Source organism: Populus alba, chromosome 7 (genome assembly GCF_005239225.2).
Source record: "Populus alba chromosome 7, ASM523922v2, whole genome shotgun sequence".
Lineage (NCBI taxonomy): Eukaryota > Viridiplantae > Streptophyta > Magnoliopsida > Malpighiales > Salicaceae > Populus > Populus alba.
Window position 1 is genome coordinate 4,044,668 of NC_133290.1, and position 21,005 is coordinate 4,065,672.

General features: G+C 36.5%; 4 protein-coding genes across 10 annotated transcripts; 1 reads left to right on the forward strand and 3 right to left on the reverse strand.

The window, feature by feature from the left end:
* Window positions 1–237: 237 nt before the first annotated feature.
* On the forward strand, window positions 238–3,270 carry LOC118063334 (tubby-like F-box protein 5). Of its 5 annotated transcripts, none has more exons than XM_035077351.2 (5): window positions 238–570; window positions 1,051–1,448; window positions 1,543–1,630; window positions 2,024–2,153; window positions 2,239–3,270. In XM_035077351.2, exons 2-5 carry the CDS (start codon window positions 1,095–1,097, stop codon window positions 2,915–2,917), a joined length of 1,251 nt encoding a protein of 416 aa, XP_034933242.1. In that variant the 5' UTR covers window positions 238–570; window positions 1,051–1,094; the 3' UTR covers window positions 2,918–3,270. The 5 variants fall into 5 exon arrangements, with proteins under 5 accessions (XP_034933242.1, XP_034933245.1, XP_034933243.1 ...); XM_035077354.2 differs by having other exon boundaries at window positions 1,070–1,448; XM_035077352.2 differs by having other exon boundaries at window positions 238–456; window positions 1,070–1,448.
* An 845-nt stretch (window positions 3,271–4,115) lies between these two features.
* On the reverse strand, window positions 4,116–6,833 carry LOC118063333 (anaphase-promoting complex subunit 10). 2 transcript variants are annotated; one of them, XM_073410452.1, is made up of 6 exons: window positions 6,515–6,833; window positions 6,307–6,367; window positions 6,126–6,191; window positions 5,960–6,030; window positions 4,699–4,803; window positions 4,116–4,577 (listed from the first exon to the last, which is right to left on the reverse strand). In XM_073410452.1, exons 1-6 carry the CDS (start codon window positions 6,691–6,693, stop codon window positions 4,508–4,510), a joined length of 552 nt encoding a protein of 183 aa, XP_073266553.1. In that variant the 5' UTR covers window positions 6,694–6,833; the 3' UTR covers window positions 4,116–4,507. The 2 variants fall into 2 exon arrangements, with proteins under 2 accessions (XP_073266553.1, XP_034933239.1); XM_035077348.2 differs by having other exon boundaries at window positions 6,126–6,218; window positions 6,515–6,832.
* Window positions 6,834–8,496: 1,663 nt separating this feature from the next.
* Window positions 8,497–11,434, reverse strand: LOC118063332 (transcription factor HBI1). 2 transcript variants are annotated; one of them, XM_035077347.2, is made up of 7 exons: window positions 10,353–11,424; window positions 9,694–9,891; window positions 9,446–9,580; window positions 9,303–9,368; window positions 9,002–9,202; window positions 8,804–8,901; window positions 8,497–8,716 (listed from the first exon to the last, which is right to left on the reverse strand). In XM_035077347.2, exons 1-6 carry the CDS (start codon window positions 10,827–10,829, stop codon window positions 8,842–8,844), a joined length of 1,137 nt encoding a protein of 378 aa, XP_034933238.1. In that variant the 5' UTR covers window positions 10,830–11,424; the 3' UTR covers window positions 8,497–8,716; window positions 8,804–8,841. The 2 variants fall into 2 exon arrangements, with proteins under 2 accessions (XP_034933238.1, XP_073266486.1); XM_073410385.1 differs by lacking the exons at window positions 8,497–8,716; window positions 8,804–8,901 and having other exon boundaries at window positions 9,035–9,171; window positions 10,353–11,434.
* Window positions 11,435–14,165: 2,731 nt separating this feature from the next.
* LOC118063331 (U-box domain-containing protein 5) lies at window positions 14,166–20,742 on the reverse strand. The gene is made up of 6 exons (XM_035077345.2): window positions 20,128–20,742; window positions 18,791–18,867; window positions 18,124–18,309; window positions 17,572–17,679; window positions 15,746–16,896; window positions 14,166–15,326 (listed from the first exon to the last, which is right to left on the reverse strand). The coding sequence occupies exons 2-6, from the start codon at window positions 18,845–18,847 to the stop codon at window positions 14,498–14,500; spliced, it is 2,331 nt and encodes a 776-aa protein (XP_034933236.1). The 5' UTR covers window positions 18,848–18,867; window positions 20,128–20,742; the 3' UTR covers window positions 14,166–14,497.
* Window positions 20,743–21,005: the final 263 nt, after the last annotated feature.

Below are 21,005 nucleotides of genomic sequence, written 5' to 3' on the forward strand. Positions count from 1 at the left end.
GGACAATTTAGTCAAACGTGTTGTTTTAATGAATAATGTTTTCTCCTGTGCTGTGCTGTGGTGTTTTTGCCACATGAATTAGTTTTTGTTAATATTGTTAAATAAATAAAAAATACTTGCTGAAAAGTTCTATCATCCATGACACGTGTGCAAAGTTTAAAGCATGGGCAGTTTATTAGTAAGCAGACAGTACATAATCCATATAATACTTTTATATTCCTTGTTTTTTTAACGGATTATTAATTATGTCTTTTTTTCTTTCTTTATTATTAAACCAAGCAAAAATGTGAAAACAAAAGGATGAGCTAGCTAGCTGGATCCGTGTTAAGGGAGCAAATTTCGGTGCTCTATTTTGAAACGTTGCTCTAAACCACCAAGCCGCTCTTCCTGGTGGCGGTGGTGGTTGTGCCGGTGGCTCCCTCCTTCAACGGTGGCGGTGTTACTGCAAATGGCAAAGTAATCAAAACATGGTCTTTGTTGCTCATCTTGGATTTTGAAAGCTCAAAGTTTTGATTTTTATGAAATTTGAGCTTGGTTCATTTGAACCCATTTCTGGATTACCTGTTTAAGGTTTGTTGGTTGTCTTTTGGTATAGAAAATGTGGTTTTGATGAAATTTTGATGTCCTTTTGGATCTGAAACTTGCCATTTTGCCTTCATTTGTTGTTGGACTCTTTTACTAGACGTTGTGATGTGGGTGTTTTGGTGAAAAAGTGAGGTCTTGGATGAATGCTTGATGCAAATCAAGAAAGTTATGATTTTTCTGTGTAATTGGGTCCTTTTGTGTTGCCATAACTTGTTATATCTTCCTTGATTTGGAGTTTCAGATGGGTTTGTGTATATTTGATTAGGACTCCTGTTAAGCATTATGGTTTTTAGGTCTGGGATAAAAGATTCTACTAATAACAGGCAAAAATTGGAACTGCAGTCTCAAATTTGCATACCCATTAAACAAGTTGGGTTCTTTTGTTTTGTTTCGTCTTTGTTTATTTGAAGTGAAGGAATTATGTTTTGATTTTATTGATTTTTCCTTGTTTTTATGTTGTTATAGTTGAATATTGAATGAACAGATCGATGAACTTTTTGTAAGCTAAGATGTCTATCAAAAGCATCGTGCGTGAGTTGAAAGAGATGAAAGATGGGATTGGAAACATATCAAGGCGAGGACTTGAAGGGAAACATTGGCGTGGCAGGGCAAGGTCACATATTGCACCAGATGAAACACCAGCTGAAACTGATCAGATTGAGCAGGGTCGGTGGGCAAATCTACCGCCAGAATTGCTTTTGGATATCATTAGGAGGGTAGAAGAGAGTGAAACCTCGTGGCCTGCTCGGGCAGTTGTTGTTCATTGTGCTTCAGTCTGTAGGTCATGGAGAGAAATTACTAAGGAGATTGTAAAAACTCCTGAGCAATGTGGGCGTCTGACATTTCCCATATCATTGAAGCAGGTACTGGTATTTTCCTTCTTTCTTCAAGTGCCTTTTGGTTTAGTTTTTATCCTGGATGCCTCTTCTTTACTTTGTCTTTCTTGCCTGAAAATAGCCGGGTCATCGCGAGTCTCCCATACAGTGCTTTATTAAGAGGGATACTGCAACTTCTACATTTCTGTTGTACTATGGTCTGGTGCCTTGTAAGTTGTTTTCTTCTCTTGCTCTTAAAAAAGAAGACGTATTTACCTCTGTGGCTTGGGATGAAATGCTTAAGGAAATCTTCAGTAATTATTTCTCATTGCATCTGGACTAAGTCAGAAACCCCCGACCCCTCTTCATTGATCATAGTAAGAACGACATTGCAATGGTTGGAAATTTGGGAGCATAATGTAGCATTGCTTTTAATAGGAAGTAAAGTACTGAACTTTCCAATGATATAATTTTAGGCAACAAGCTGATTGAATTATACTGCTCCCAAATCTTTCTGGCCTGTAGAAATCTCAGCTTAGAGAGCTCCATGGAGGGCTTATTGACTTGAAATGTTGTTAGTTACTACATTTCTTTTTTTAATTTACATTACTATCAATTGACAGCTGAGGGTGAGAATGATAAGTTGCTTTTAGCGGCCAGAAAGATCAGAAGGGCAACATGCTCAGATTTCATAGTATCTTTGGTTTCAGATGATTTTTCTCGGGCTAGCAACACATATGTTGGTAAATTGAGGCAAGTCTTGGATGTGAGCAGTCTTTATTTAATTTTGCCTAAATTGTTTTCTATTCTTGTTCCTAACAACTCATTGTTATGCCAGGTCCAACTTCTTGGGAACCAAGTTCACTATGTATGATTGTGAACCTACATTTGAAGTGCCAACGCAAACACAACATGCTAACCGGATAAGTCGCAGATTCCATTCTAGGCAGGTGTCTCCAAGATTACCTGCATGTAACTATAGTATAGGCACTATCACCTATGAGCTCAATGTTCTTCGCTCAAGAGGACCGAGGAGAATGCATTGCATGATGCACTCTATTCCAATGTCTTCCATTGAGGAGGGGGGCACAGTCCCAACACTAACTTCATTAACAGAGACATTTGGTGGCCGGTTTCCTCACTTGTCAACTTCAAAAGGGAAGGAATCAGTCTCAGATATTAGTTCCCCAAGCCCCTCTCAATCACCAGTACTAACCCAAGGTTCAGAAGAGCCCCTGGTTCTTAAAAACAAGGCCCCTAGATGGCATGAGCAGCTACAGTGCTGGTGCTTAAATTTCAGAGGTCGTGTCACTGTTGCTTCTGTTAAGAACTTCCAACTTGTCGCCGCTGTTGAATCGTTTCACAATGTGTCTTCTGCAGATCAAGAAAGGGTAATTTTACAATTTGGGAAAATTGGAAAAGACATCTTCACCATGGATTATCGCTATCCACTTTCAGCCTTCCAAGCTTTTGCAATCTGCCTGAGCAGCTTTGATACCAAACCAGCTTGTGAATGACAACTATGGCGCTTGGAGATAGTTACTGTGTAATCTAAAATGTTTCCCCAAATTTGGAAGTGTATCTTCACTACATACTGAGCTCATCATGCAAGGCCATCACAGCTGATCTTCGTGGTGCAATCAGTGCCTTTTTGTGATCATGGAATTTGACTCGTTTCTTGTTATATCATCCCAACACCATGGAAGTATGAGAAGTTACAGTGCATTGTATCTAAACAGCTCTGTAGTATTCCCTTGAACAATTGTGTAATTGGCGAGAGCCTGCTTTTTAATTCTAACTGTTAGAACCACTTGTTTAGCTGTTAAAATTTCCATCTAGTGTGATCTTTAGGCTTATATGCCTGATATCATTATCTGGTCCAGCAAGTTCCATGGTTGCACTGCAGTTTGCCTTCGGGGATTTTACTTGTTTGGGTCATCTCTGCTACATGATAGGTTCCCCACCTGCCTTAATATTTACGATGTCTTACGGTCTTCCCTGGATTACATTTGCCGGATAATAAGTTTACCTTTTGTCTATGCATGTCTTGAACTAGTATTCCTTCACTTGAAATTTGAAACTGATTCTCTCATAGCTTGCCTAAGGTCTTTTTACCTGTTCTTACAAGTTTGATGTTCCTAGTTTCGGCTGCCACGAGGTGGGTCATCGCGCTTCTTGTTACCCTTTAACCTTTTACCTTGTTGGTTGAGCAAGAAATCCTCGAAATTGGCTGTTTCTTTGGGAGTATAGATTGCTGCATTAGGCTTGTGCTTGCTTAAGGTGAAGAAGATTGTCGCCCTAACCAGCAATGGGACCACCAAAAAGGGTACAGTAAATTGTGAGCGTAGAAGATACGGTTACTTTATAGTATAAACTATTGATATCTGAAATTATTCTCAAGAGATTTCAGGTCCAAGAATCTAATTTAATATACAAGATACAGCATCAACTAAAAGATTTGGATGTTTGTTTGCAAGAAAGAAATATGCTAGGCACGCACTTTAGGCGGCATAAAGTGCTTTTAGAAAAGCAATGTGATTCCAGCCCATTTTTTAGGTGTGGCATCTTTTATCAATAATTTTGGTCCAAGTCAGGTTCCATTAGGGTTACCAAAATTGGGGAATAAACTGAATTTTAGTTGCCAAATGTTTGGTGCAAACTCTAGCTCTGTTTCCACCTGCTCTTCTATTCCTGAAAAATGATTGAAATCCAACATTTCCAAGGATGAGGTCGCCTGGATTGTTAAGGAAAGCAGAGTAACTACATTTTGTACCCATGAGATCCTCAAAATGCCAAAATCCTCGTTAGGCTTACAGAACATCATCTAAGATATGGTTCCCCTATTTCTAGCTGCCTCGGATCAATACTCGCAAGACAATACTGGATACTTCTGATCACTAGGAAACCAATTAGTGACATGATCTTAATACCTATGTATCTACTTTCTTCAACAACTGTTGATATATGAACACCATAGTTAACAGGCAATGGATACGAGGAAAAAAACTCTTCATCGTTTTTTGATGATCTGGCTACTTTCAGCTACATGCTTCACCGCTCCGCTTGAGATAGTATCAAAATTCCTCTTTTTTTGGTGGTCATGTTTCTCATCTCACAGAAGAGTATGTAATGAACTCCCTTGAAGTAAATTGAAAAGGCTGATGTGGAAAAGGGTTCCTGAATTGATCATTTACAGGGAAGGCAAAAAGAAATGAAAAGAAAAGCTTCAATCAGAATACTTGTAATTGGAGACTGGTGAACAAAAGATAATGCAAAAGGATTGAAATAGAAGACGCACAGCCGAGGTCCATAAACTTTGATCTGGCGTACATGAGTATCCCTTCCATTAAGATGATTTGATAGCACAGCAATTTGCAACATAAATGTATTGACAAATGTTTCCCTGCAAAAGATAACGGTTCCAAAATTAGGAAATCAAATGTTGTTCAAAAAATATTTGGAAATCAAACTGGTAGTTTCATACAATATCAGACAAGACCAACACATTAATTCAGTCTCCTCCAGCTGGAACAAATCAATTCAGTTTCCTCCAGCTGAATATTACACCAATGTTTAGTAAATATGAGAACAAAACAATCTCAAGGCTCAATCACATGAAAAATCTCTTACAACTTTATATCAACAAATTCCAACAGAAGTATCCATAAAAGATATCAAAATACCAAACATGTTCATGCTTCTCTTTTTTCCAGCACACTTGAACCAAGCCCCAAGTTCAGAAACGAATACAGAACTTAATCCTATAAGATTGAGGACTATCTGCTATTTCCAAATTAGACAAAGGATCATTCAATCATGGCTGTGCCACCAGAGGTTCTGAATTCTAAGTAAAAATAGGAGAGCACTATAAATTTTGGCAGCAGGTTGAATAGATGTAGTTGGACTTAAAACTCAGATCCTTAACTTACTTTAGAACAATTAATTTATGATTTATCATGTCCAGCTACTAGAAAAAACAATAATGCGATATAACTGACACATTTTCATGTTGCATAAGGTTCTCAACATAGTATGATAGGAAGACAATTCCAATGACCCAATACTATCAATCAAGGTTTACCCTCTATTTGAATTGAACCCATAATCTCAGTTGGACAAGACTGGAAAACCTTTCCAACTCAGTTGCACTTCAAAATTCCTCAAAACACTTGATGCCTTGACATCAAGAAGATAAACCAGTAAATAAAAGTTGAAAGAAAATAGTGGTAAAATAAATATTTTATCCTCTGCCTTTCATCTCTCATAAGGAAAAGAAGAGACTCCATCTTTGATTCTTGATTTCTAGTGTTAATAATTACTAACATATATCGATGATCATGGTCAACACATCAGGTACAACAGGCTACGAGCTATGAATTTCACAATGATAATACCTCAATTGTGGAGTAACAATCTAAGTTTATCATCTTCACAAGTATTAGATCTGAACAGGAACGCAATGAAATGATGATGGATTCAGATAATGCCTATTATGCACAATTAAGCAAAGAGAATGAGCACAATCATCACATAGGCAGAAATATAATAGCAGTGCTTACCTGGGATCGTTTCCAGATAAGGAAAGATAAACCCACCCAGTTGGCTTCACAAGTTCCATAGTCTTAATCTCCTAAAACACAATTTTGACCAAACAAAAATGAGTCAACATGAAAAGGATTGTCAATTACAAAAACAAAACAAAGTAAACAGAATTCAACAAAATACCTTCAAATTATGAAACCCATCACCAGCACGAATCGAAATCTTACTAGGTGTATAACTCTCATCAAGCTTAAAATCCACATAAAGAACAACTAACTTCAAAAACACAAAAGTCCCACAAATTAATCCTAATACGCAGAAACAATTAAATAAAAAATAAAAAATTTCAACAGAAGTTACATACTTGCAGCTTCACTTTCTTCTGAAATTGAATATTAACCAAATGGGGCTGTGCTCCATCTGATCTACGACAACAAACAAATGAAAGTGATTCAAACTTCATATTCCAATCAATGAAAAAATCAAAATTCAAGCTTTCATTCCTTTTTCAAAAAAAGATTCAAATTTTAACATATAAACAGAGAGATGGAGGAAAGGGTATGTTTGCTAACTGCCAATAAGTGTCAAGATTGTCATCTCTAAGAGAAGAGACCCCATTTCCAGGTTTGCAAGAACTAACACTCCAAGCAGCTTTTTTTCCCATTTCTCTAAGATCATCTTCGATAACCAAGAGCTTGTTTCCTCCTGTGATCTTCCCTTCTTCTTCTCCTTCTGATGATTCTGTCGCCATTTTTTGTTTACAAGTATACTACACCACCCAAATGTAGCTTAAAGGTCACTAACTTGGTTCAATTTTGACCAAACAAAAACCCTAATTTTGAGTGAATATATTTAGGTAATGCTGTAGGAAAAGTAAACTTTATGTCAAGCCAGAATTTGAAAACTTGGTTTTGGCGTGAATTGAAAAGTTTTTGAACTTGTTAGACGACGTGTCGTTTATTTTATAGACGACGCTTAGGGGGCATATCCGAGACTATTGAATCTTGACATTGCTAAACTACTTGCCGTTGACATTTCTAGATGACTTGTCGTTTCCTACATGTGATTGTATCAAGTATCAACTTGTGTATGGTTTATTTATTTATTATTATTATCGTAAGGGTATCTTTAAATTAACTTGTAAGTTCATCCCCGAATGATTTTACAATTACATCCTCACTTGCTCTGATACATGTAGAAAAAATTTAATAAATTATTTTATATAATTATATTGGTTACTGCTTAGATAAGAAAAGTAATGAAAATTCATAAATGACAAGTTTAAATTTAAAAAATCAAGAAAATGAATAAAGTTTTTTTTAGCCATAGAACAATTTATTAAACTTTTTAAACAATTCTCTAATCATGCAAAAATATGAATATAAATAAAATAGATCCAAAAAAGTTCATAAAACTCTCATGGGCTTGGACACATGTTCGGAGCCCAACTCTTGCAAAGAATTTTTTTTAAAAAACTCTACGTGATTCCCTTAATGTTTTATATTAATCAAATATGTATTATTTTAAGTAGAATACAACTTAAAATATAATAAATATGAAATTACACTTCAACCTTTCTTTTCCACAAAAAAAAACATTCATGATTTATAAATACACCATAAATCCTTCAAGACAAAGGTTCATAATCTCTTCATTTTCAACATTTTTAGCATATATATTTTTAGATTTATCTCTCTAAAATATCATTGCATTCTTTCTCTTTATAAAGTTAATAATTTTACCATTGGAGAGTCTCCACATCCATCAAATACGACTTTTTACAGGTGCCAACTATCGATTTTTTGGCTTACCAAGCACCACTAGCTACTGTCACAGTTACCGATTACTTGGTTTACTGATACTATTTGCTATTATCAAAGTTACAGTCGTCTTGATTTACCAGGCACTATCTGTTAATACCACAACTACCAGTCATTTTAGCCAACCAAGTATTATCTGTTACCGATTACAATCTCACTGAGTTTTTCATATCAAATCACCAAACATTTTAACTAAAAAAGAATAAATCAGATTGATTAAACTAAAAAAATTAGTAAATTATCTAATACATCAACCCATCAAAAAAGATTTCCAGATTTTTGATGTGGAAATCATTCAGGACCATTACTGTAATATGATAGTACCAGCAGTATAAACAAAAGAATCTAACGCACGATTGTGATGTTTTGCCACAAAAGAAGACGTTATTATAACAGCATCTACCAGATGGTCATCAAGAATCTCAGCTACGTACAGACACATTCTCAAGCCAGTGGGTTTGTGGTCCTATAATCAAATGGCTTCCTTTTGCTTTCTTCTGCTAAGCAAGGCTAGCTTATCCAATCCGACAACAAGCTCCTTCCCTTTTCTTTCACCTTTCCTTGCCCCCACTTTGCTTCAATTATCCAACCATGGGGTCCTTCTCTGTCATTTTCAATTCCTATCAGCCTTTCTTTTAGTACCAATCATGGGGTCCTATTTTTCTCTCGACATACAAAGGCACAAAAAGCATATCTGCAGACATCACCAAGTGCGTAGGTACAGACATAAAGGATATCTTTAGTCTTGCAATGCAAGAAATTTGATTGTTTGATTGGTAAGAATTAATGATGGTTTTTGCAACATCCATCTATACATGTGGAAGCAAATATTTCCAGTGCTCGAAATTATTAGAATTGCTGAATTATTGAAAGTGGATTCTTGGGATGGTGATTAGTTCCCTAAATTATATCTCTGATCTGAGACTGGTAGATTCCTCGGAGGGTACTCATTGCCTGCAAAAACCATTAATGAAATATGAGAATGTAGTATAATTGGGAAATGGAAATTAAGTAAATATAGGGAGAAGCACATTGATCTACCTCCAGTTATCGATGAAGAAAAGAAAGGTTGATCAGCTTTAATGGAATCCCAAATTTTGAAGGTTTTGTGAGTCAGCATCCCAAAAAGGTTGGATTTGCTGCAATTCATTTATTATATGTTAGGATCAATGGCATGGCATGATATAATTGCCAAGAAAGCAATAAGTTGTAGAAACCACCAAGTATAGAAGCAATTACAGCTAGTGAATGATCAAGGCATAGGTCATGGATCAAAGCTGAGCTTGTAGCTTTTTCAGGCACAAGTTGAAAAGTATCTGTCAAAGCTTTCGGTCTACTGCTTGTTGCCTGTTGTTGCACTAGATTCAGTTGAAGGTGGGGCAAATTGGCAATTGTTGATGACATGGTGGCTGCTGGAAAACTTGCGATGTAAGCAGGTGACTTCATCGCATAATTATTTACAAGAACAAGTCAGTTCTAGAAGAAATCTAACAATCTGAATTCCCATTTATAACATTACAAAAATTTGCTGAAACCTTACCTCTTTCCCGGAAACGTTGTCGGTATCTGGTCTTCGATTTACAGCAGCAAGTTTCATGGATATGAACTGTAAGTAAATTAAAACCTGATTATTTGAATGTTACAAAGAAAAATCTGATAGAACAGATTAACTAGGATGGTTACCTCTACTTGTCTTTGAAGAGATTGGACATAATTGATGATTTCGTCAAGCATTCCGGCCCTGCCTGTTATCTTGTTGCATCCAGGGACTAGATCTTGCAGACATTTCATTTTCTTACTAATCTTTTCCCTCCTGGCCTTATATATATCAAGGACATTTAACAAAACTCAGTGGAGGTTACAATAATAACTTTGATGTATAACTAAATATAACTTGTATGAATTATATGAGGAAATATTCTCCTGCTTACTCTTTCTGCTAAGCTGTGACTGTCAGTAGCCTGGCCGCGACGTGCCCGCACATGAATATAGTCTGTCTTAGGTAAGGCTGAAGTCTTCTGATTTTCCTTCGAAGAATCTGTTGAAATTTCTGGACTGCCTTTCTCTTTAACCTTGGGCTCATCTTCTAATAAATTAATCTTATCGCCACTCTCTTCTGCTGCAATAAACTGAACATACAGACAAGAAAAATGCATAGAAGTTGAAACTTGTCAACGATCATGACTTAGCTGACCAAGTTCATCAACCTGATAAAGTAAAGATTATGTTTGAAAGATAAATGACTCTGATTACTCAAAGGTCTTCAAGTACAGGATTGACATGTTTTTCCTAGAAGCACGAAGGAAAGCTTATTCTCTCTTGAATTACACTAGCTGAAGATCCATTTTGTACTCCTATTCTTATACTGATGATAAGCTCAGATACTATTCCTGAGAAGATTTGATTTCTTATTGAGGTCATAATCATAAAATATTCCTGAGAAAACCCCACTTCCGAATAATACTAGTCAATTCGACTTCTACTTCTTTTTTGTTGCAGTGCTTAATTTTTTTGTATGGAATGTGTGAGGTCATGCACCAAATTTGAGAATTGAATTGAATGAACTTGGAGTGAAGGAAAAGAAACATACCTCTGCTTTCCTCTTATTTGAATTGTCTCTCCTACCATGGTTGGACTGCTTACTCTCCATCAAGGTCACATCTTCACATGCCACATTTACTGCTACCACCTCCTCTATTTTTGCAGCCTCCACCACCCCAATTTGGCAACTAGAAGTCCTTGAAAGACGATGATCAATCTCGAGAGACCGTGTCGTTACCTCTGCTTCTCCAAAATCCATCTTATTATTAGCTACGAACTCTGTGTCATTCAATGAAAAACCACCATATTTTGGCAAATCATTGTTCCCCAGATAGATTTCGGGTTGCTCCTTCCAATCAATCCTATCTCCATTCACTGACTCATGATCAAAGAAGCCATGAAACAGATCAGTAGGCATTGAACACGATTCAATGGAATTGTGTTGGTTTACATAGTTGTTCTCCTGCTGTAGCAGCAGCAGCCATTTGAACCTCGCTTGCTGTCTTTCTAACACACTCATATCCATGCAAAAGATGTGTTTTGGAGACAGCGTAAGTTTAAGGTTATACTATCAAATGATTTCCCAACTACAAGCTAAAAAATCTCAACTACTCCCCCATGTTAGTAGCCTTAAAGAATACATGCTAGCAAAGCAATGGTGGGTATATTTTGGTATTTGTGATAGAATTGGCTAATCAGCTTAAAAGGGAGATGAAATGATAAGTCTCAATCAAAAATAAATGTGGAGACATAGAAGAAGATATATATAGGGAATGGAAAGATAAGAGAAATGAAGCCGAGAAAGAAGAGAGATAGCTCTCAAAGGAATGTACACCATAAATAAGAGCAGTGGGCTACGGTCCCCTAGTGACATACAACCACCATGTGGGGATGTCCGTTGAACAGGAAACGGGGATGGTTTGAACGGGGTTTTTGTTGAGATTTTGGCTTTCAATCCTTGGTGAGGGGATCTTTGTTGTTAGGTATTGCAGTTGACAAACAAAGAAAATTCTCAGGCCTTCCAATTCTCAAGTATATGCCTTAGCTTCTAGCGAAGGACCACAATCTTTAATCAATGGAGATATACTCATTGTATGCTAGTTTGATACGAGGAGCATTCACACCAAAATTAATGTATTCATGAGATGCTTTTTACTCAAATACAATATGATAAACATGATGAGTAAATCCATTTACTATCCCCGAAAGAGCCTACGTTTTAAGGATTATAAATCGAAAAATATCTTTAAAAATTTCTGTTCTTAAAAAACATGACTTATATGTCATCATGTAAATTTTAAATTAAGTAACATTAAAGCTCAGAAATCATTGTCAGCTAAGTTCACTGAAAGTGATAAATTATGTGGAGACAGGAGAATCAATCAAGCCCTTTAAAAAACACATGGTTTAATATCATTGTCATGCATTATATAGAAAAACCCTCCTCTGCTATTGGAAACGACAAAAGGCCATTTAAATAATTAGTTCTTTAATGTGTATTAATGGTAATGAGACACTAAGATAAACAATTAGGAAGAGAGAAAAAAATTGTTCCTTAGGGAGGAACAGTCCATTATACTTGACTAGGGAAATGAAGATCTCTCATGAATTTCATTAAAAAAAAATCCAGACAGAACATTTGTCTCCTGTGGAGGTGTAATAATTATGTTAACAACCCATCATTTGAAAATGCATCTTGATCATCAAAACAGAACATTGGCCTAGAACATCGTGGAGGATAAGGACTAAGGAGAGACATGAATCACAATGGATATTTGTTTTCCATAATAAAGATACGTGCATGGATAAGATTATGAGAAAATTACAGGTTGACCCACCGACAATATGTGCCAAACTAGGCCACCACAGAACAAATGACACCAGACCTCTGTTGCCAATTACCAGTAACTCAAGTCATCCTGTCCAGAGATGACAGCATGGCTTCGAGAAAATGTTACCACTAAGTATCAACACAAAAAGCTTACAAATTTCTTGCAGACTGTTCCATGCCAAACACATAGGAGCAGGTGATAGTCACGTATAGGTGATAGTCACAAGGAGAGCACCATGCTAGAATATGCAGGCAGGTGCGATCGGTTTAGCTATTCAAGCGATTTGACATCGTATGAAAAGACTTGGAGCTAAATCCAACTCACATTTGTATAACAGGAGGTTAAAGAAAGAGGTAATCTTGAGGGTTGGCCTAGCTGGCAGGAGTTTCTTTCTGGTTCCTGTTGTGTAGAATTCAAAATGTAAGGAAAAAATATAGCGGGCGATGACAAAAGAAGACCGAATTAGTTGCATGTGGAAGATGAAAGTTAGCCATTGTCATACAGCTTTCCTGCTGGCCAAGAGGAAATTGTTTAAACCAAGTTGGTGATAAACGAAGTCATTAAAATATATCTCACAAGACAAGATCACATTACCTTGATGGAGAAAGATATGCAATGAGATCTAAGGGCCCAGTATGTAATTCATATTATTGTGATAAATATAACATGAGGCATCTTTAAAATGATGGGTATCGAGATAAGTGATAGGGGGTTGGGAGACCAAGGGCTGGCAAAGCGATGCTCCCTTGGAGGAGCCCCACCCAACTTCATATGCTTGTGTCTCCAATGGCTTCGGCTATCAAAGCCGCTCATTTTCCAAATGTTCAAATCAAATTCAAGCCTGAGCTCGAATCCCAGGTTCAAATTTAAGATTTAGCACAGTACTCCAAATTATTATCCATTTCCCTTTCCCTGCTTAGCTTTAGGATTTAACCATATCAGTTTGGCCGGAAAAAATAAAAACAACTCCATCACTGATGCACCGCCATCAACTAGACACCACGGCAAACTCATTAATCTTACCAATGCAGGATGCAAGTGGAAAATAATGTTTACAATTCAGATCCCAAATTTCAACTGACTTCAGCTTTTTGTCACTCCTAATAATTCCATCATAGGTCGATCGCCTTCAAAAAAGACAGCAACAGACCTACCAATGAACTCCATTCAGATTCGGTCAATGCAGAAGGCATAGAAATGAAGGCAGCAAATGGGCATGATATGACAGGAACAAAGATTCATGAAGTGAATTTATAACAATATTTGCAGAGTCGTGAAGAGAACTGGAAAAACAAAACATAATGCAGTCATTAGAAATGGCAAAAACACAATTTCAAACCAACAATTGTTAAAAAATAAATCTGTTTGCAGTGAGATAGCAGCAAGAAGCCCCTCACCAAAGAGAAAGCAAATCAGTTGCAGGGACAATAACAAGAAGCAGCGGCTTAACACAACTTCTCGGACATACAAAGCTAGTGGCTGTAATGGACAGCATGCATGCACTGACAGGGATGAAACTGTATGCATTCTGTTGGAATTTGCAGCTTTAGGATATTGTATGGGATATGTTAGCATTAAAGCCAGAGCCCAAACTAATTGTGCAGCACTAACAATCACGTTAATAGCTACTGTAATAATCAACAGATATTTCAAATGCAATCAAGAAACTAATAAAAATTCTTCCGATTTAAAGTTGCTCTAAATAAAAACACCAGTTTCTGTTGATTTTTACAGCTATTTGTTTGCGCAAGATAATGCCAATGATGGATCAAAACTAGAAGAACAAAACATGAAAGAAATCCAGTCTGCTAATAATTATTGGGATACGGTCATGTTGGACTGAAATTAAGACAAAACTTCATGAAATTGTAGAATAGAAAGAAAAGCATATATGCAGTATGCAAGAATAACCATTATCGTGCACGGATAAATGCAGCTTAACTTTCAGACAATCAAAATCAACTTCCAAACAACATATCAATCAAGACTAAAGAATAAGCATCACAATACATGGATAATTGCAGCCTAAATTCCACACAATCAAAATCGATTTCCTAACAACACACCAAGCAGAACTATACACTGTTATTAAATATACAGGTGGAACATGGCAGCAGATACATCATAAGAAATCAAACCTAAAAAATTCTATATGTTGGGGATTACTATTAGAGAGAAACAAAACCCTTACCAATTAAACAATATTTAGCTATAGTTTGATGATATCGCTGCCCTATTCCTGGCAAGAAAGGGTAGCTCCCCAACGTAGGAGAAACAGATAACTGCCAACCTCATTCTATATTTTTTACATGAAAAAAGGTTCTGAGTCACCAAAGGTTGAAAACGAGAGCAAATTGAAGTGTCATCTCTTCTTTTTTGGGGAGTTTGATGCAACAGAACTGCGTCTAGAGAACACTGATAAATTCTTGAAAACTCCATATGTCTTGGGGGATGATTTCTTTTTTATTGTTTCGTGGCTGGCATCTCTATCAGCATCAACAACAGATTTCTTTTCTATTGTTTGGTGGCTGGCATCTCTATCAGCATCAATATCAGAAACAAAACATTCATGCTCATTATCATATTCAATTATGTCTCTTAACTGCCGGAGCAATTCCAAAGCAATCGCTCTCCCTTTGTCAGTTCCATTGATAGATATATCAACAAGGGAAGGGATAACACCTTCTTCCATGACCAGCTGACAATAATGAAGACGCTGAGAGCACAAGGAAAGCAGAATAGCTGCTGCATGTTCTTGTTCCTCACGACTGCCACTCTCAAGGAGCTCAGCAATGGAGGCAATGCATCCATTTGTTTCAGCAACAGAAACCCTAGCCTCTTCAATATCACACAAATTTCTTAGTAGAACTACAGAATAACTTGAAAGATTGCCATTCTTAAGCAAAGGAACCAATTTTGGGATGCACTCCATCGATACAATTTGGGAACAGATATCATTGTTTGAGGACAAATTATGCAGAATTTTAATGGCTTGTTTCTGGAATTCTGTGCTGTGGGAGTCAAGGATCTTTTGGATAGAAACAAGAGCACCGGATGCGGTGATTTTAGATTGGCAATATGGGTGTCCAGACAGCACTTCAAATATGGCAAGAACCTCTTCAATTACTTCAGAATCAGGGAACGATGACAACAGAACAAAAACGTCTTCATGTAAGTATGATATTCCACTTCTGCAATAAACAGCACCTAGAAATGAAACTGCTAGCCATAGATCCACATATAAGAGAAACAACAACTAAACTTTTATCAACTAACAGAAGTAAAAGAAACAATCATAGGGTTTAGCTTGTCAAATTTCATGCAATGCTTTGGTGGAAACAACTATCAATTTTATGCGCATGAGCAAAGGGCCCAATTTAAAATGAAGTTTTCAAATGCACCCTAGAGCAGATAATTTGTAAATTCAGCTGAAACATAGGATAAAATAGACCAAGAAGTGACTCTTCTCAGCAATTGTCCTGCCATCCCTCAGCTCAGGCTTGGGACATTATAGGGCACCACTTACACAGTGTAAAGGTAGATATCGCATAAACAGGCAAAACACTGTAAGCAATTGAAGTATTCCTATAAATTATAGAAAACATATTACCTGTTTTTGCTGGCAAATGAAAGCAACAATTGATATCCAAATCTCTGAGCTCCTATATCTTGTTGGTCATGTGCATCCCTCAAGAATCTAAATAGAGGTTCAACAAAATTCTCAGATGATAAAGAATGACAAAGTTGATCATTACACTGCAAACAACTCTTGACATCTTCAACGATCTTGCATTGAGATTCCCAGGGAAGCTCAGCGAGTCCAGACAGAAACTTCAAGTCTTGCTGATTGATATTTACATATGAATGGTGTCTATAGGAATCATCATTATTCTGTATCGGCATCAAATTTGACTTAGATCGTGCAGACTCTGAACTGTAACTACCATCCATAGACCCAAGTGATATATTACTAATATCCAGTGGAAGGTGTAGATCACTCATGGAACTGCCTAAACTTGCAATGGAATTAACAGAGATGTCCAATAACTTCGATGCTCGAATACATGGATCAGGAATGGTAATTCCATACTTCACACACCACTTTGATATCAAGTCTTTCATGCATGTGTTTGGAGTCAATGCACGATGAGTTAGTTTCACTTTGGTTTGTGGGCATGTATCATTACCCTCGTCAAACCACCTCTGTATCCACATCCTTTCAAATGTTTGTCCAGAAGCAATGACAACAGGATCATACATCACTCTCATAGATATAGGACACTTAAATTCTTCAGGGGGTGTAGCTCTACTAAACAATTCAGTTTGAGTCTCAGACATCCCACATCCTATAAGAGACTCTACTTGATTGTATTGCCTATGAAGAGAAGTATCATTAGGGTTATTAAGCGAAAAGAATCCTTCATGCTGAGATTTGGGAGTCTCTGCTTGCTCTTCAATGAGTAAGTCTCCGTGATTCTTCAAGAGGAGCATAAGGTAATTTAAGATATTCTTTTTTCTGTGGTCATTGCCACCAACTTTATCTAGCTGATTCTTAATAGATCTTTTTTCTATCAGTATGGCCTTTCGGGATGTAATATGCAGCCTTGAAGCTGCAAGTTGAATAGCTTTGATTTCAGAATTTGCCACTGAATTTGGTTCTCTGCTCTGCTGAATCAATTCACGCATGGCTTTACCAGCCTCTTCTTCAGAGGATTCCAGCATAAACATTGCCGCCCCAAGGTCATCAATAATTTGAGATATCTGCAAATGGCAACCACTTATCAACCCCAAAGAAGAGCTAAAAGACGAGGAAGAACAAGGTTAAAAAATAATGATGAAAGTAGAAAATGAAAGAAACGAACAAAGGTGGCCTAAAACAGATTTAGGCCCACAGCAGTTTTAAATATTAATTGTCTGTTTTAAACAAGATACTGTTAGAATCATAGTAGAGCTAATAACAAACGAATTATGCAACATGAAATGACCAGGACTCGCAATTGTTCACCAGACTATTTGGTAATTAATAACTAGATGAAAGCAGGTGACATGGAAATAAATTATTGAATTCTTCATCAAGCACTTGCATCTTGAGATTTGAGCAATCACCAGTCAGATCATGCCAAATCAGTGTTAAAAAAAAAAATTGCATCCATCCTTCCGGAGAGCCACTAATACCAAATAATCAAGTGACCAACTTAGTTATTGACTTGGCATTAATATTGAACAGGAGAGAAAAAAACAACAGCGAAAGAAAGGAGACAACAGCATCAGGGGAACAAGAATAATTACATATTACAGCCAGTATAGCTAAAGAATTGCAGAAATTTTATAATTTTCTCATGGATCATGTTCATCATCCGCATCACCATCTAGTGGAGACAACAGCAAAAAAAGGAAAAAGAGAAGGAAAGCTCTAGAGCCTGTAATGTGACAAACCTCAGCAGCCAATATTACTGGAACCATTGTTTGAATCTGGCCTAAACTCTGTTCCATCAAGTTCCTTGATCTTTGACATTTTGAGACAATCACATCCCCTGTTATTGCCTGAAAGTAATGCAAACCAGAAATAAACTCTAAATGGATTGTTTTTTTCAGGTCTTTCTCTAAATGTATTGTTAATTTAACAGAACAGAACACAGAAAGATTGATAAATTCAGCAACTAGAAAAGGAAACTGTTAATTTCATCATTTTTTTCAGAAAGATTAAATGTTCTTCTATATTGCAATTGATCTTTTAAGAGCTCATTGACAGTAACATTTTCATAACATGGATAATTCAAGTAAAATTTTCAACAAAAAAAAAATCATGCCTTTATATATAAAGATTAAAGCTCACAAGGATATAACAAAATACGGAGACAACCAATCACCGGATACAAAGGATCCTAGACCAAACAGTATGCATGGAAGTGTACATGTGTGCATATTCGTTGATGATATTCTTATTACATCCACTTTCTTGATTTGAAACCGATAAAGGATACAAACCAAATATAGTTTGCTAGAGTTGCAACAGTACTGAAGATGATGCTTGGCTTTCTCAAGTGCATGGTTTAACGAGCATAGTGCCTGTATTCCCAATGAGCAACAAGGTCGAGCTGCTTCGATTTTTGGAAATATTTTAGAAACTTTATCAACCAACTTCAGCAACTCTGTACACATAGAGTGATGCACCTGTTAACATAAAACACATTGAGTTATCTTGGAAATGATGGAGTTGAATAGTGGAAAAATAAAAAATAACTTAAAAATGTAGAAAGACAACATCAACACAACAAGGACTTCTTTGCTAAAACATTAGGATTTTACTAACCAATGTTGATTATTCTCTTAATAGTCACAAAGGCTATTTTCGTTTACCTCTCAACTCAATTTAATGAGATTCGCCCACTCAAATCACAATGAAAAAGCAATATTGTACTTTCACCACAGAGATGGTGAAAGTGAACTGGCTGTATACATGGTCTAACTTGTGCAATGGACCACGGATGCACATATTTTACATCCTAATTTGTTTATCAGTACATAATTACATGCTAAATATATGAAAAGGCAGGAGCGAAGCTGTATGTGGGATATTCAATACAATTTAACTGTGTAATTGAAGCAAAATATTCCAACGGTAGCAGAAAACAAGGCCTGGGCTCATACGTACCTTGAAGGAATAAGGACACGGAAGTGTCTCCACTGCTTCAGCAGCATCAGTCCCCATGCAAAGGGAGTACACAGGATCTGCGCAAAGCACCATATGAGCTTAAGGATCAATTCTACGATGCATGAAAGCTTAAGGATAAACTCTATATGCATAACCAAAAAAATAGATACTTACAATATCAAGAAACAGCATGTAATCAGCTAAACTATAAACAACAAATATCAACAACATAAGCCTAGCATTTACAAACAAGGATTTAACACTTATCCGAAACCTAAATGCCCCAATTTAAAAGCAGGTGTGAAGGGTGAAAACGTGCAGACTACTTACAGAAACACAACATGGCTTCATTTGTTTGTGCGGTGCAAAGCACAAACAAACAGGCACTTCACTAAAGTTGATAACAAAGCTTAGTTATTATTTACACAAGCATATTTCAGCTTGTATATAAAAAACAACCACAATAAAGGAGATGGCAACAAAATAAATTACTGGAAATCTGTAGGCTCTGGCAGAGCTGCACTAGCTTAATCGTCTCAATTTAATAGTGAAGAGTTAAGACGGAAAATTTTATGGTCTATAGGAGTAACCAGTGGCATCTATTAGTTACTCCCTATGGTACACTTTGAAAAAAAAAAGACAAACATTAAGAGGAGAGAGGAGAGAATAAAATCCATGATTAATCAAAAATAGTAAGAATATCTCTACCTAGGATTTCTGTCTCTTACTTGTATCTATCTCTTTTGTAACGCGGGTTCTGGGAAGTAAATAATAGGATTTCATTGGTTACTCTCTTGGCACCATAAAATTTCTCAAGTTAAGACTGCTTGCAACAGAATAGAATTCTCACATCGCATATGAGTTATGTGATGTCTAGGTTCTAGATTTCTATTTCCACCCCAAAGCTTCATGTGTCAAATTTAGTGAATATAATATCTGAACAGTCTCATAACTGGAATTGTAATATGTCTATCATCTTCTAGATTTCCCCTTTCTTCCAGAATTTCTGGGAGTTCCAATCACACTAACCCCCACCGCAGATAAATCATATCACTCTTCATAAACCACGTCTTTGGAGTTATTTTTATATCTTGGGTGGCCACGACTCTATCTCAAAGGTTTTGGTTAGTTATAGGGCTATGAGACACACTTTTGCAACCAACAAGCATCCATTAATCAAATAGTATGCTTGTCCATAGCAAAAAATTCATCATTAGAATTATAGTTGAATCATGCGTTGTTGTTCTCCTAGGCATACAATTTTGAAGAAAATGGAAGATTTTGTTTAATCCATCATCTTAGCACCACAATAACAATAAACAAAGAGCGAGACTCACCTAGTGATGTGGAAACCACAGCAGAGATAAGAAGCTCCTTCCTTTGCTGAAAAGGAAGCAATTGAACCACCAGAGATTCCCAATAAGTTAAATGGCCAAAACCCAATTCTACTAAACCCCAAAACTCTCCTCCAATCAACTTGTGTTGACAACATACACAATTCTCACTGTATCTTTAGAACAACTCAAATTGCAAGCAGAACTCAAGTAGCCAAAGTAAGCTCCTTGAAGCCCTGGAGTAGATAAGCAAAGTAAAAGGAAAGCTATGGTTTAAAAGCAGCACACATCTAGAATACTATTCCTCTTTTTCATCAAAACCCACTCCCTTGATAACTACTGGTAATTAAAAAAAAAGCTCAACCCCACAATGTTTCCTCGATCAATATATCAAAGACAACAACGTAACTCGGAATAATTCCCTTCAAGAAGCGAAGGAGATAGCAATTCCGTTTGAAAGTTTTAAACTTTAGCTTCAAAACAAGAAGATACTGCAAAAACAAAGAGAACCCCGCAAAGAAAGACAATATAATTACCGGTGAAGAAAGAAAAAGATAACTTCTGAACCTTGACGGGTTATAAATAGTTAGATTCTCGGGGCAACGCAGTCTTTGCCACAAGATACAGATATAGTTGAAAGTTTTTCCATAGTGACTACTTTATAGAGATAGAGTGTGACATGTCAATTTCCAATATTTGAAGGGAAATTTACTACAACTACCGCTGCAAGGACAATACGCGAAGCATTAAGTGTTTTTTCCGTGTAGGAAATTCAAAATGTAAACAACACATTTGATCCCTCTATTCTTTTTTTTTTTTCTCTCATTTTTATCCCTTAAGCTTTATTTATAATAATATTGATCTCCGACTGTTTATTACAA